Consider the following 15,954-nt stretch of genomic DNA (forward strand, 5'->3'; position numbering starts at 1 on the left):
TGATAAATGGAAAGGTAAGTTTGAATCAGATCTCTGAACCTCAGTTTCCTTACCTTTAAAATGGGGATATAACTCCTTCTTCCTGGAGTTATTATGAACCTTAAGGGAGATAATATGTAGCAAACATCTAAGACTGAGCCCTGCAGAGTAAAGACACTTAATACACACATTTCCCTCAATTGCTAGTAAAGACTGCCAGCTTAGTGCAGTGTTTAATACATGATGGTTCATGTGATTTTTACTTTAACCATTTATACTCTGTGTGAAGGGTGTGTAAGCTACACACACATGTTCCCTGGCTGCCCTGAGCTCTGGATGCTGAAGGAAGCTGTATGGAAGTTACTTCATCACTCAGTGGCTTAACCTTGAAGCACTTCTCTTTCTGGAAGAGAGGAACTTTTCAACATTGCCAACTCAATTTATGGAATGGACACAAGAACAATCGTGCCCATAATGTCATCACATTCACAATACAGAGAGGAGTGCACAGGAGGGTTTACACCGAGCTTCACATACACTGTCTCATCCAATCCTCCTGAGACCACATGAGGGAGATGTTAATGTCCTAGTTTTATAGATGTGGAAATTGAGGCTCAGAAAAACTTAGATGATTTGCTAAAAGTTACGTAAGTAGGAAGTGGCAGAACTACAACTCGTACCCAGTTAGGATAATTTCACATCTGATGCGCTTTACCTTCACCACAACTGACCCCAACGATCATCTGTTAATTTGATCAGCATGTATAGACATCCATCCTGATCATCACAGTTCAAAAGTGCTTGACGCTGAGGACATTTTGCCTGCATATATGAATCAGGATCCGTCTGCTTCACTGAGTAAACTTCTGTACTTCGCATGTGCTATTTCCTGTACTGGCTCACGTTCCCCATTGGCAAACTCCTATTCAGCTGTCAAGATTCAGGCACACGTGAGCATCTCCAGGTAGCTTTCCCTGCTGCCTCTGCCCGTCCCAGCTAACTAGACACATTCTTCTCCTTTTTTTTTTTTAAACTAAAGAGAAAACAAACAATATCTATGCAATCAACTTTTCCTCATTGGGCCAAAAAAGCAAAACTAAGATGTAAAATTACAAGTTGCTACCTCTGCAGTGGAACAGCACATCAGACGATCAGACAAGGTTGCTATCTACAGGGGGTGGCATTATGGAGACGGAATGATCTCCACTGCCTTTCATTGTCTCTGACCAAAACTAAATTTTTACCATCTTCTTTACTTGCTCTGAAATTCGTATTACGGGGAATGAAAACTTCACTTTAAAAAAATGTTAGCTTGGTGTTTTTCTAGTAAGAAATTGGCTTAGCAGGCAAATGGCCTGTAAGTACACACTAAAGTGGAAGTGACTGATAGCTGGTCTTCTCCCAGCAGCAGGTTTTCAGAGGAAGGTGAGCCTGAGAGAACTTTGGGTTCCAGGCACCAGAAGAAGGGAGGCACAGACTCTACGGAGGTGAGGGGTGGTCAGGTGTAGAGAAAGGATTCAGAAAGCAGAAGCCTGAGGCCCTGAAAACAAGCATGGCCTTCACACCTGTACCAGGGCTGGACCTGTCATCAGGTATACAAACCCAGAAATTCTGGTTTTTAACACAACATTTACACAAACGCTGGAGAATTGAGCTCACCAAAGTTTGGGATTCTTGTCTAAATCACTTTCCATTATGTTCAGGAGAAAGTACGTTCCTAAACCTTATACACAAGGCAGTGAATCAAAATAACTCAACATAGGGTAGACCAATGTTAAGGCATTCTCATTTAGGAAGAAAGGGTTTTTCCATGAGAGATCTAATGCAGAGGAAGCCACATCATAGCTACGTAGTGTACCCAGGGAGGGTTAACATGATCATGACCTTGGAACAGCTTGAACCACTTGGGAAAAGCTAGCACATGAGGACAAGGAATGAATGGCACTCCACATGTCTGCACACCCACATTCTACTTTTCCTCTGAGGACAAGTTCAAATGCTACCTCCCTCATGAAGCCTTCCCTGATTCTACCTATCCTGATGATTGCACTTGCCTCCAGATTCCCACAGTATTTCATCTGAACCGCTATTAACTTATCTCCAATAATCTAGTACCCATCACAACACCTGGCATACAGTAGGTGTCAGGAAATGTTTCTTGAGTGAACGTAAGAATCTACATCATAAACATCCATCTGCTCTCTGGATAGGTTCTAACCCAAGACATATTTCTTTGGATTGTTTAAAAAGCTCCTAAGAAACTTCAGGAAGGAACTGAACCACCTACCACAGCATCTCGAATAAAGACATCATTAACATATTAACACATGTTATACATCATACATGTCAACATGTACATTTATGCACTGGAATACCTGCCCTTACAGAATACAGTTGACCCTTGAACAACATAGGTTTGAATTGCGTGGGCCCACTTGTACCTGGATTTTTTTCAATAGTAAATACTACAACACTACATGATCAGCATTGGTTGAATCTGCTGATGTGGAACCGCGGATACAGAGGAACTGAGTATACAGGGGGCTGACTATAAATTACACATAGATTTTCGGTTGCACAGAGGGTCAGCACCCCAATCCTCCCCCTCATTAAGGGTCAACTGTATGTGCAAATGTATGTAAATGAATATATGCAAAGACTGTGTATGGTAATAATCTACATGCACAGAGTCAGAATAAGTGGGACCAGGTGACATGATTTGAAAAGCAGGCCCGAGGGCCCCTGACAAATACAGCCGCTAGGTAGCAACATTGACTGAATGTCCCCTCTGTGCTTTTCCCCTTGAGAGTGTACAAGGCATCTCATGCGCCCTCTCCCTATCTCCTCCATGAACACAAGCCAAGGTCTCCCAGTTGTTGCAGGCCTGGAGCTACTGCTCCGTCGTGGGCCAGCCAGCCGCTAGAGTGGGAGACTAGAAAACAGGGCCTGATGTAGTAGCTGCCAGCTCAGCCTCTAAACATACTCCCTGGGATTGAATCCTGGCTCCTCCAGAAGGTTAGTATGTGACTTATACAAGCCATCTCATGTCTCTGGATTTTATTTTTATCTGCAAAATGCAGATAATAATAGCATCTACCTCCCAAGGCCCTGTGAGGACGGACTGAGGTCATATGCACACAGCATGTGAGTCTGGGACATAGTAAATATTTAGCAAATGATGGCTATCATCATCACCATCAGAACTGCTTTCTTTGCCTTTCCCAAGGAAAATCCAGCTTGTCGATTGGGGGTTTTTTTTTTTTTAATTAATTTTTACTGGAGTATGGTTGCTTTACAATGTTGCGTTAGCCTCCCCTGCACAACAAAATGAATCAGCCGTGTGCACACACACACACACCCCTCTCTTTTGGACGTCCCTCCAGATTGGGGATTTTCTAATACGTTGATGCCAAAACCTCATCCTCCAGAAACTGCTTTAAGACCTCCCCCCCATAAACCCCGCTTTGTCACAACACACACAAGCACACATGCGCCTCATCTACAGCAAGGTTGGGTGAGTGCAGAGATTCTCTAGTTCAGCTCCTTGGTCCCAAGATACCTATCACTAATCAAACAATATTCCACTGCATAATTAATACAGCCTCAGCATCTAACACACCCGGAAAATGTAACTGCTGTTCATTAACTTCAGAATTAGTCTCCTATTCCTTTCCCTTGACCAGACAATTTTGCAAAAGTATTATCTAAAAACCTCCAAAGCAGAGTAGCAAATTGTGCTTTTTTGTTTTTCCATTGAAAGACTCTCCCATTTGAGGGTACAAGATCACATTATAACATTGCAAAACTGTTAGAGTGTAAGTAACCTGTGTTGCTTCACATTCCTGATGTGGCAATTGTTTTAAGACAGGGCTTTATAAGGGACCAAATGAAAACAGTGAGTGACATATGATGCTGTGACTTTTAGGGTACCCATCAGGGGAGGGGGCAGAAGGAAGGCCAGGAGAGGTAACTTTTGAAAACAAGGCCATGTTCAGTCTGAAGATGCTTCCACTTCTGCTCTTACTCCACGTGCAGCTTTCCAAGGCCTTTCCAGTACCTTCACAATTCCTAGAAGAGCAAAACGCAAAAATTGTTCAGGTAACTCAGCTATCAATTAGGTGGGTGGTTGATTTGCCGGTGATGAGGAGATTGTTTGGGTTGTCTTCTCTTTTAAGTTACAAAAGCCTGAAAGAATTATGTGAATGATTTGTTTGAGGCTGAACATCTTGTCTCAATGATTTGGAGAGTTCCAAGCTGGGCCCTCTGAGAGCCAGGCATGCAAACAAGCTGGGCTCTTCAAACCCTTGGAAAATACGGCTGCTGAGCTGCTCCAGATAGGAAAACCCTTTTGGAAGAAAAGGTTTTAATTATAAAATGATTTTCTTTCTCACTTACCTAAGATTTCTCCCTTCTGATATATCTGCAACGCAGTTACTACGTGACTGGTGCTTTCCATATGGACTTGTCTTTGCAACCAAAAATCACAGGTGTACAAGAGAGCAGGAGGATGGGAAACTATAGGGAACTAGAAATTAGTTTATAGTGTAATCATATTTCCTAAAACCAGATTATGGGGCTGCTTATAAAGTCTTGGAAACGCTATAAAAGCAGAACTGATAGCTTTTTTCCATTGTTTCAGAATATGAAAGGCCAAATTTTTAAAGAAACACAAGGGAATGCTGTCAGAAATTTGTCATGCACAATTTTCTTAGCACTACAGTTTTAGAAGAGCATTTTTTCTTGTTGATTTTTTTCACTTAAAAAAAAATTTCTTACCATGATAAAGTAACCCATGGGCTAATAGCTAGTATTGATTAAGTACTTACTTTGTACAAGGTGCCCTGCTCAGCACTTCACAAGCATTGTCTTATTTCAACCTGTGACAACCCTATGAGGGCGGATTATTATTTCCACTTTAAACACAAAAGTGAATCTTAAGTCATCTAAGTGATGTGTCCAAGGACACACAATTAATCTGTGGCAGAGCTAAGATCTGAACCCAAACCTATTTGACCTCAAAGCGTGTGTAAGCACAAAGTCGCCCTGTCCTGTGTCACTTGCAAAGTGCCACTTAAGGATGCTTAAGGTGAGAGAAAGAAGTCTCGTAATTGGCTTGTTAACACCCCTCAGAACCTTTACTTCTTAAAGAGTTTTGGCCGCTCCCAAAGAGTTACTTTGGTAAATAAAGATGCTAATGACAGTGATGATGCTGTTGTCCCAAAACGTCTTGAGTTCTTCTTTTGAAATGGTCAATTCTCATTTGAGAAGCAACATGGTGAATTGGGACCTGGTTATCATCTTGGCAAGTCCCTTATTTCTCTGCATCTTCATGTCTTAATGTGCATGACTGATGCTTCTCTACAGTATTGAAAAGAGGATTAAAAAAGAGAATTTGCATTGGTGCCACTAATACCACAAGAAGTCAATAAAGGCTGATGTTGTTTTGTTTTTTGCTTTTTTAGTTTTTCAGTAGAAATAAGAAGGCAGTCTCCTGACTGTATACTAGCTTTTCACTTGAGGATGTGGAACTCACCCTTTATGAAATACCTATTTTTATGCATAAAGATTAACTGTAGCCCTGAACAGATGGACCGTTCTTTCCAGTAGTCACTGTTCTCTCTAAGTTGACCAGTAAATGTGTGCTTTTATTTTTGTGGCTATCAGATTGTTAGTCCTGTTTTGACCTCTGCAATAACTTAAAAAGGAATGCAAAATGCCCGGAGAACTGAAGGTAATTTCATAGCAAATCCCTTATGTGTTTGTCTTTTTCCAGAATTACCTAGAAAAGTTCTACCAATTGCCACGATACAAACATCCATCCGAAAGGAAGAACAGCACTAGTGTGATTGTAGAGAAGCTTAAAGAAATGCAGCAGTTCTTTGGCCTGAATGTGACAGGGAAGCCAGATGAGGAAACCTTGGAGATGATGAAAAAGCCTCGCTGTGGAGTGCCTGATACTGGCGATTATATGATAACCCCAGGAAACCCCAGGTGGAAAAAAACTGACCTGACCTACAGGTGATATTTCTAGAGTTTGAGAATTCATTCATTTAGCCAGTGTTCACTGAGCTCTTATGATGTGTCAGGCACTGTTCTAGGACTTGGAATATGCTAGAGACAAACAAATAAATAAATATCCTTGCTCTTAAAGAGTTTGGATTCTAGTGAATGAGTCTGCGAGTGAAAGGGTAAAGATCTCATGGGTTCTTTTCAATCCACAGCCTGCCATTTTCATCCTCTTTCTCTAATACTCTGAAGAGGACTATCACAATGCTAGGCTCTCTCTCTAAGAACTCACTTCAGGGCCCCAAAAAGGCTTAATCATTGCTGGAAAGAATCTAACCTCACCATTCATGCATCTTGATGATATAACAATAATAATGATACCCAGTATTTGTTGAATACTACTATTTGCCAAGTAGTGGACTAAGTTCTTTACCTATATTTAATCCCACATTAACCTTATAAGAGGGGTACTCTTTTATTATGCTCATTTTATGAATAAGGAAACTGAGTTTAAAGACATGTAGTAATTTGTCCAGAACCCACGTCTGTCTTCAACCCGGAGTCCTGCACCCCTCCTTAGACCCTCTTCAGTGGTAGCACATCACACATGCACAAACTCCAAACTAGAGCAATTCAATCTACTGATAGACTGCTGTTCTAAACAATAATGAACCCTTCACACACCTTCTCATTTTGAAGGATTATTAACTATACCCCAGGCTTGTCAGGGCCTGCCGTGGAAAGAGCTATTGAGGACGCCTTTAAACTCTGGAGTGACGTGTCACCCCTGACCTTCACCAAGACCTCAAGGAAAGAAGCAGACATCCAGATGGCTTTTTTCCGAGGAGGTAGGCTCAAAGCAGTCATGCTCGATTTTGCTTTCCCTGGCTAAACTGAGATTTGGCAAATACCTAATACAAATTGTTTTATTTCAGATCATGGGGACAATTCTCCATTTGATGGACCCAATGGAATCCTTGCTCATGCCTTTCAGCCAGGCCCAGGTATTGGAGGAGATGTTCATTTTGATGCAGAAGAAACATGGACTGAAACCTCTGAAAGTAAGTTAACCAAGGTTATGTCCACATGCAGCTTCTAAATGAAATTTTCCACATTAGAATTTGCCTTCCTACACACACACACATACACACACACAAAGTTATTGTAACATTTCAAACTTACACAAATCAATCATTTAAAATTCTTGCTACCTCAATATACTGTTAATATATGTTTAGAAAAAATCCTAAAGCTAAATGCTGACCTTGTTTCCTAAGGCAGGAATCAGAAAACAACAAATCATGGCTAAGTCCTTCCTGGCCCTATTTGTATAAATAAAGTTTTATCGGAATGGGGCCACATACCCTTGTTTATCATCTATGGCCTCTTTCATACCCAATAGCAGAGCTGAGTGATTGTCGCAGAGACCATATGGCTCACAAAATCTAAAATGTTTACTACCTGGACTCTTATAGAAAAAGTTTGCTCACCACTGCTTTAGAGTATATCTTTATTTTAATACAGTGAAATTTAATGATGTTTGAAAAAGACTCCTATTTTTGGAAATTCACAAATAATTGGGTTTATTTAGAAAACTGACCTATTTAGGAAAGAGAAACCATCTAGTTATTCTTGTTCATCTAGTTATTTCATCTTCAAGGAGCTATTTTTCAATGATATGTTCCCATATAGCAAACTACCCCTTTCAGGAGAAGACTCAGAGTAAGAGGAAGACCACCTAAACGGAAGAACTGAGTGTAAGGAGAGATGTCAATATTTTCAGACCATATGGTACTTTACAAGGCTACAGGGTAACCAGAGGCCACAGGACACGTTTTAGAAAATAATAAGAAAGGACATTTTACCTTTGCTTGGGACGTGTTCCTCCCACCATTTCCTCAACATAAATGTTCTGAGTGTTTATTCTACTTAAGTCCCTGTGCTAGAAGCTGTGTACACCCAAAGATAATAAACACTCCCCATGACTCCGTATTCCTGTTGCCCTCCCTGCTAGTTCAGATGGTCCTTACCTCTTACCTGAACTAACTGATCCAGATTCTTACCTCCGATCTCTGCTCCTTCTAATTTTCCCCAACACTGCAAGAAGTTTTGTCTGTGGAAAGCCCATCTCTACATTTGCAAAACCCAGTGTTTACATTTTCTAGGCCAACTACATACACATACCTTCACCTGACATTGAAAGCTCTTGGAGGTCTTCCAACCTCATCTTCCATGGCTTGCCTTCATATTTCACACATAGCAGCCACGTTGCCCATGCACTGTTCCTAGACCACACCATGTGCTTTCCCACTGCCCTACATTTGCTCCCATGTCTTCCTCCTCCTGAAATGCCCTCCCCCACACCCTAAGGCCCACCTTTCAAAATCTCTCTCTTTCCATGCTACGTCAAATGCCACCCCATCTTGTCTTCCTCTCAGAATCCTAACAGCCTTTGCTTTTTCTTCTCTAACTTCCCTCCTCATTATTCTGTGCATTCAAGTTCTTTACAAATATCTCCCCTTCTAGTATATGCATTGTGATAAATCCCCCAGAGCCCCTTGCCCAGTACTTCAGGCACTCAAAGATGTTATTTAAAGCATTCACGAATGCAAAATGGAAGGATGTGATGATCAAGAAAGAAAGTCTTGGAGCATGGGTAGAATATTCCAGGCTAATTATCATCAGGAAGTTGAACATGGTGGTGAGAGCACAGGTCTTGCCATCATTCCTGGGTTCAACCCCAGCTCTACCACTTACTAGTTGCAAGACCAATAACAAGGTATCCCCAAATCTCTAGGCTCTAGTTCCTTCACTGTAAAAGTATTTCTAACAATACTTCACAAAAATGTTGTTAAGATTAAATATTATTACAATCCCTAGCATATAAGAAAGTGCTCTATCAGTATGATTTTTTTAAGCAGGCATGTAAGAAAATGCACCATGTGTAGGAACATAAGCTAGCTGGAGTAAAGGATTCACATCAGAAATCCAGTCCTCAGATGTCTGTCAGAGCCAAATGGAGTAGACTTAGACCTGGCAAAGAAGCTCAGGCTTTATTTGACAGGAAGTGCAAGCCTTGAAAGCTTTTAAGCTCCCAGTTATGAAGGCACTATGTTCACAGAAGTTAAAAGATAAGAGTAGGAAGCAGTAAGAGGCAGGGTTGGTCTCTTTCTGGTGGAAAATTCCTGAAGCTTCCTGGAGAGCTGAGTCAAGGACGAGCTGGTGCTAGGCTCTGGGTGGTCAGGGAGCCAAAGTGAGTCAGCTCTGAGTCTGAGGCCACTCTCGCTGCCTGGCAGACTGAGAGTCTCCTCATGGGGCTGTGGGTCTGGGAGACTAGAGAGGGGCAGGTATGAGTGCACAGGGGGAGAGGGCCTCTGAGAGTCAAGAGACCTGTGATGGCCCTGCCATCATTTCCCTGAGCCTCAGGTCCATGAAATATGGAAATTGGAATAAAGGCAGTCTTTCTTGGTTCTAAGATTTGATAAGGAGCTCATCCTCACCTAATCTCAACCTATAACTCCTACCTTGATTCCTTCCAATCTCCATTTCTTCAGGTACCTGAAGAGAAAAGGAAAAAGGCAGGCATGGGAAGGGCTGTTTCTCCAGGCAGTTTCAGCTTGGAAGCTGCATTCCTTGAGATCCTATTTCCACCACCCTTCAAGCTACTTGAAGCCATTAACCACACATGCTTGCATTTCAGATTACAACTTGTTTCTTGTTGCTGCCCATGAAATTGGCCATTCCTTGGGGCTGGCTCACTCCTTTGACCGTGGTGCTTTGATGTATCCCAACTACGCTTTCAGTGACCCCAGCACCTACTTACTCCATCAAGATGACATCAATGGCATTCAGGCCATCTATGGTAAGATTATCTGAAGAGCAGCAGTACCTGGTGAGACCTGGGCATGTCAGGGATGCTCATAGCAGTCTTAGCTATGGTGATGGAAGTTGGAGGACACCTGGGAGTCCATCAGCAGGAGAATATATGGGTAAAATGTGGTGGATGCACACCAGAGAGTAATGTGCAGCACTAAGAAGCACTGAATCAGATGCACATAGATGAATCTTTAAAGCATCGTGCTTCCTGGAAAAAAACCAGAATGATATATATTTCACAGTGTATAAATTTCATAATACATGACTCTACACAAATTAAAAATGCACATAGACAAAGCAAGGCATTTTTAAATTTTTTTAATTAATTTATTTTTATTTATTGGCTGCATTGGGTCTTCGTTGCTGCACACAGGCTTTCTCTACTTGCAGAGAACGGGGGGGGGGGGCTATTCTTCATTGCAGTGCACAGGCTTCTTATCACGGTGACTTCTCTTGTTGCCGAGCACAGGCTCTAGATGCGCAGGTTTCAGTAGTTGTGGCACATGGGTTCAGTAGTTGTGGCTTGCTGGCTTAGTTGCTCCGTGGCATATAGAATCTTCCCAGACCAGGGCTCAAGCCTGTGTCCCCTGCATTGGCACGCAGATTCTTAACCACTGCGCCACCAGAGAAGCCCAAAACAAGACATTTTCAAGAAACATGCTAACAAATATATTTATATTGAACATATCAAGATTGTTGTCTGTTGCGGGGGGAATGAGGGGAGTGAGGATGGAGTATGGAAAGAAACATTTTTTAAAGATGGGACTGATACTTTTCAGGGAGGGATGTAGAGGCCTTTGCCCCTATCTAAGTGATGTCTGATAAGACCATTGCATCTCTCCTTCCTCTTGCCCTCCTGCACCCTAGTGGCTGTAAGAACGAGAAACCAAGGAAGAGGTTTGCAGCTCCCTAAAAAAAAAAAAAATTGTTGATTGGAAGGGTGTGTTGGAGTGGTGTGGAGTCAAATTGGGTAAAACATTCTCCCCCTCTGGTGGGACAGTGGTACAAAACCAAGCATGTCAGGGACCCACGACTACGAACTTTTTTCATGACAGTAGAATTTTCAGGAATGATGAGACCTAGTCTAGCTGCCTCTACTCCCCAATTCCTTTTCCCTGAAAACACCTCTTTTCCTCACTCACCCATATTTTCACTGTTAGCAGCTGTTCATTCTACAATGGGAAAATATGTTAAAATTTAAATACTTACAGAAAAAACATTGCTAAAATTTGACTTAGATTTTTGCTGTGGGGCCAAAGACTGGGGCTGCTTCTTTTCCTGAAGGTGGATTTTAGTGAGAAAGGAGAAAGGAGATACTGAGTGACTAAAAATGCAGAAAGAGGAGCTAAGAAGGGAAGAAGCATGGGCTTCTGATTTTAAATTGGCAGAGGGGAGGGGGGAGAATTCAAATTTCTTTACTTCACAACTTAATTTGGAACTGTCCCTAAAGCCACCATTACTCTTTTATTTTTTTAATTAAAAAAAATAAAATAAAACTTTTAAGAGGGCCTAATTTTGATTACTTTAATGCCTTCTAGGATAGTCAGCTAGGATTTCTTTTCATATGAAGACCCTTCACCGACCTGACAAGTATCTGAAATACACCAAAAGTCACACTGGACTTATGCTTATAAAAAGCCTTTTTACTTTCAGGACCTTCAAACAACCCTGTTCAACCTACTGGACCAACCACACCCACAGCCTGTGACCCCAGACTGACGTTTGATGCCATCACCACACTCCGTGGAGAAATACTTTTCTTTAAAGACAAGTATAAGAATGAATTATTCCTTCCTTTGACTTCTTTCACTGGCACAACTTAAAACTGGATTCTGATTAAGTCACATATTACACATTACTCAGCTTTTCCTTTGAATTCTATGCGTATGAATTTCATTGGAATTGATAGTGCTTTCTGGGTAACTCAAAACATCCAGGAAAAGAGGAAAAAAAGCTAAAACATTTGTAAACATTCAGATGTTTCTGATGATGTAAACAGACATGGACTCTAGCTGTTGGGAACTCTATAGCTGGGTTTACCCAACACCAAAATAGCATTCAATTCCACCCAAATTCTGTCAGGTGAATGGAAACTGTCACTTAATAAGCTGCAGGGAAAAATCATCTGACTGAATTTTTCAGTTTTCCATTGGCTATTTTGTGATTGTGTACTCACAGGCTGAGTGTACTTGTATTGCTTTCGCTAGAGTATTCTAAATATTCTCATCACATTGTAGCAACAATGATGAAAGAGACTAACAAAATAAGACTTATCGATGTGTGAGGAGGGGGCAGTGTAAAATGTAATCAAATAAGGTCACTCCTATCACCTCCTCTGAAAACTGTAACATAATCACCAGATGGACAGTATCACCATAAAGCACTGACCATATGCTGGTCACTGTACTGGAAGCATTGCCGTCACTGTATGTCACGTCCTCCCAGCAAGCTTATAGGGGCAATACCAGCCCAAGACTCACAGAAGCTGCCTGCTTAGACAGTTATGCGTGGTTTTCTCCCTTGTGTTCCATTAGGTACTTCTGGAGAAAGCATCCTCACCTACCGATGGTCGAACTCAATTTCATTTCTACCTTCTGGCCATCCCTGCCAAATGGTATACAGGCTGCTTATGAAGATTCTGACAGGGACCTAATTTTCGTATTCAAAGGTAACTGCCTAGGGTTTTCATCTTATTTTAGTTCCTCCTGAAGGGAAGGGCAGGACTTCTTTGTGGTCCCTTCCAGGTTCAAGGAGATGAGTCAAGGAGACAGTGTTACGCTGACTGGGCTTTTGTCACGAGACCTGGGTTGGGTCCCATCTCAACCACAAAATGCTGTGTGAACTTGAGCACATTGTACCCTCTTCAGGCATCAATTTTCTCATCTACAAAATGAGAACACTTTATTAGACCACCTTTAGAGTTCTTCCATGCTCATCCCAGATATATTTTTCTAAGATGCCCCAAGGCTCTAGTTTAATCTCTACATAGAAGTCACGTGAGATAAAATGTTCAAGTGCGGGGTCCTGAAAGTCAGGCTAAGAAGTTGGAAGTATTTTACAGGTGCTGGGAAATCACTAGAGCTATCATAGCTCAATGGTCTTAACTTTACCACTTTTATCTTTTCAAGACTATTTTTTTCCATTTCAATTTCGATGATGAATTTATGCAAAGATTAAGAAGTGGTGTACATTTCATAGGAATGGAAAAACTTTATCTAACATATAACCTGGATCATTGGCAGGCAACAAATACTGGGCTCTGAGTGGCTATGATATTCAGCCAGGTTATCCCAAGAATATAGCAAACTATGGCTTCCCAAGCAGTGTCCAAGCAATTGATGCAGCTGTTTCCTACGGGGGAAAAACATACTTCTTTGTAAACAACCAATTCTGGAGGTAAGATAAACTTTTTTTTCCATGAAAGATTGAAATCTATATTTCTTTACCCTCTCTACAAACCATCAATGATCAGGCATCTGAAGGTTTAAAATATCTAGGTGGTCTCTGATATTCTTTTTCACAAGATGATTGATGTAGCTATGGCTTTTGAAACTTTTATTTTTATAAAGTTAAGATGGCTACACAATGGTATTGAGGATTCTGTATCCTGAAACAGCAAACTTTAGTAAAGCACTAAAGTGGGATGCAGAGAAAGAGTTAGGCTTATTTTCATTTATTCATTAAATTCTAAGAGTTAAATTCTACTACACTCAAGCAAATGTTATACAGAACTTGATTCCCAAGTTGAAATTATTATTTATATTTATTCAGATAGAGACTATAAACCAATTAAATGAGAGCCTTAGAACATATAAGCTCTTCTTTTTGAAAATAACACTTCACCAGTAATCAGAAGCCTGTTTTAGTATTAGTGCTACCCATGTATTTTAGAAATAGGCATGTACCCTTATATAGAGAAGTTGACTATTGTTAGTCCCAGTAAATAGGACATTGTGAAGAATGAATGAAAAAATATGTGTGAAGGCACTTTGTAAAGTATATACAATTTAAAGAAAACTGTTATCACTGTATTGATCTTAAAATGTGGGACAATTTTTTTTCTCACCAGTTATGATGACCAAAGTCAATCCATGGACCCAGGTTATCCCAAAAGCATAGAAAGTACCTTTCCAGGAATAGAAAGTAGAGTTGATGCAGTTTTCCAGGAGAATTGTAAGTAGAAAAAAACTTTAATAAACTTGTTCAAATTTTTTAAATAGCTCATTTGCATTTAAAAGTTATATTAGGACAGGAGTGGGGTCTTTTTAATTGAAAACATCCAAGTCTCCTGCAAGTTAATTCAATATATTATATCTTCTTTTTTTTATAGCCTTCTTCCTTTTCTTCAGTGGATCAAGATATTATGCGTTTGACCTTAATGCTCGTAGAGTTACTAGAATTGCAAGAAGCAATATATGGCTTAACTGTAGATAAAGCTGAAGCGAAATCAGATGTGTTTGCATCCATTTTCTGAATATGGAAGAGCAGTCGAATTTGCATATCTATTACGTTGTGTCCTATTTATGCTTTTCTCAACAATAAGTAATGTTGTTTGCTATCACTGTATTCATTGGACCTGTCCTCACTGAAAATATGCGGAGTATTCCACTGTTTGCAGAGGCTGATTTTGTTCTCACATATTCCGTCTCAGGTTAGTGAACCCATCACAAGGAGAAGGAGATTAAGCCTTCTTTGCCACCTCAATATTCATTATTTACTTACTTGCTTATTTGACTTCTAAAATGCCCATTTATTCATGAGTCCTTTAAATACATCTTAAGTATATCTGCTACATGTAATTTAGCACTAGATTTTGGTTAGAAGTTAAGATTATGAACAACATAAACAGTACACCTGGCTTTTACCAAAAAAGTGGTACTATTTTCCACTCTTGGAAAGAAATTTTGTTGATACTTGTTGTGGATTTATTGTGTCCCCCCGAAAAGGTACATTGAAGCCCTAACCCCAGGTACTTACAGATGTACCTTATTTGGAACTAGCATCTTTGTAGATGTAATTAGTTAACATGAGGTTATACTGGATCAGAGTAGGCCTAAAAACGGATGTTCTTGTAAGAAGAGGAGAGACATAGACACACACTAGAGAAGGCCATGTGAAGATAGAGACGGGATTGGAATGATGCATCTACATGCCAAGGATTGCCGGCAACCACCAGAGCTAGGAAGAGGCAAGGAAGGATCTTCCCTAGGACCTTCAGAGTGAAGAACATGACCCTTCTGACACCTTGATTTTGAACTTGTAGCCTGCAGACTGTGATAAAAGAAAAAAAAATTCTGTCATTTTAAGCTACCAAGTTTGTGATACTTTGTTACAGCAGCTCTAGGAAGCTGATACAGTATACCTGCATGTAAGGAAATGAATCAATACAGAAAGACAGACTTGAAACCCCAGTACAGATTATTGGCATCTTCCCAGGAGAGCAGCAAAAAGCAGGGGTACCACTTTCTCTCCTGCCTCCTCCCTGGCTGCTAGCGTCCAAGCAAATGGGATGGTTACATCTGTTGTTCCTTATTTCTTTTTCCCCCTGGGATCCTCAAGAAGACAGCCTCTACAGATAACCAGGGTTTGCTGCACAAACAGAATGGTGCTGGGCACAAATTCAATAAATCTCACTTAACTGAATTAAACTGAGCTTAGATGCATAAGTTTGTGAATGGCTCTTTTCTGTCAAGAACTTTAAGATTTGTGGGATCATAATGGCTAGTCTAGACATTAAAATCATTATAATGTTATATTTGCAATTGTTAGAATGTAATTCAATGCAGCTTATTACACAATAAAATATGTGAATTGTAAAATATATTTATCACTAGCACCTGCTTTTTTCTTTTTCTGTTAAAGTTTTTAAACCCCACAGATGATTAATTTAGTATAATTTGATACTTTATTCTGGTTCAAAATTTATCTATTAAATGGGTTCAAAATAAATATTTTAAATGACTGACTTGTATCCTACTACAATTCTTAAGATACTACCACATAGTTCATCTAAAGCATAAAAAGGATATTTCAATATATTTGCAGCCATTTTCTTTTATCAGGAATATTATAACATTGATATTAAACTTTTAG

The 15,954-nt window shown here is 40.3% G+C and overlaps 1 protein-coding gene across 1 annotated transcript; it reads left to right on the plus strand.

The window, feature by feature from the left end:
* Window positions 1–3,966: 3,966 nt before the first annotated feature.
* Window positions 3,967–14,295, plus strand: MMP8 (matrix metallopeptidase 8). The gene is made up of 10 exons (XM_057749225.1): window positions 3,967–4,077; window positions 5,753–5,997; window positions 6,685–6,833; window positions 6,921–7,046; window positions 9,686–9,847; window positions 11,515–11,632; window positions 12,396–12,529; window positions 13,104–13,257; window positions 13,931–14,034; window positions 14,192–14,295. Exons 1-10 carry the CDS (start codon window positions 3,967–3,969, stop codon window positions 14,293–14,295), a joined length of 1,407 nt encoding a protein of 468 aa, XP_057605208.1.
* Window positions 14,296–15,954: the final 1,659 nt, after the last annotated feature.

This window comes from Hippopotamus amphibius, chromosome 9 (assembly GCF_030028045.1).
Source record: "Hippopotamus amphibius kiboko isolate mHipAmp2 chromosome 9, mHipAmp2.hap2, whole genome shotgun sequence".
Lineage (NCBI taxonomy): Eukaryota > Metazoa > Chordata > Mammalia > Artiodactyla > Hippopotamidae > Hippopotamus > Hippopotamus amphibius.

Excerpts from the sequence above, each read along its gene's own strand:
- MMP8 (XM_057749225.1), top strand. The coding sequence starts at position 3,967 with ATGTTCAGTCTGAAGATGCTTCCACTTCTGCTCTTACTCCACGTGCAG. Across the intron at positions 5,998-6,684 it reads AAAACTGACCTGACCTACAG|GATTATTAACTATACCCCAG; the intron begins GTGATATTTCTA and ends CTCATTTTGAAG. Across the intron at positions 9,848-11,514 it reads TGGCATTCAGGCCATCTATG|GACCTTCAAACAACCCTGTT; the intron begins GTAAGATTATCT and ends TTTTACTTTCAG.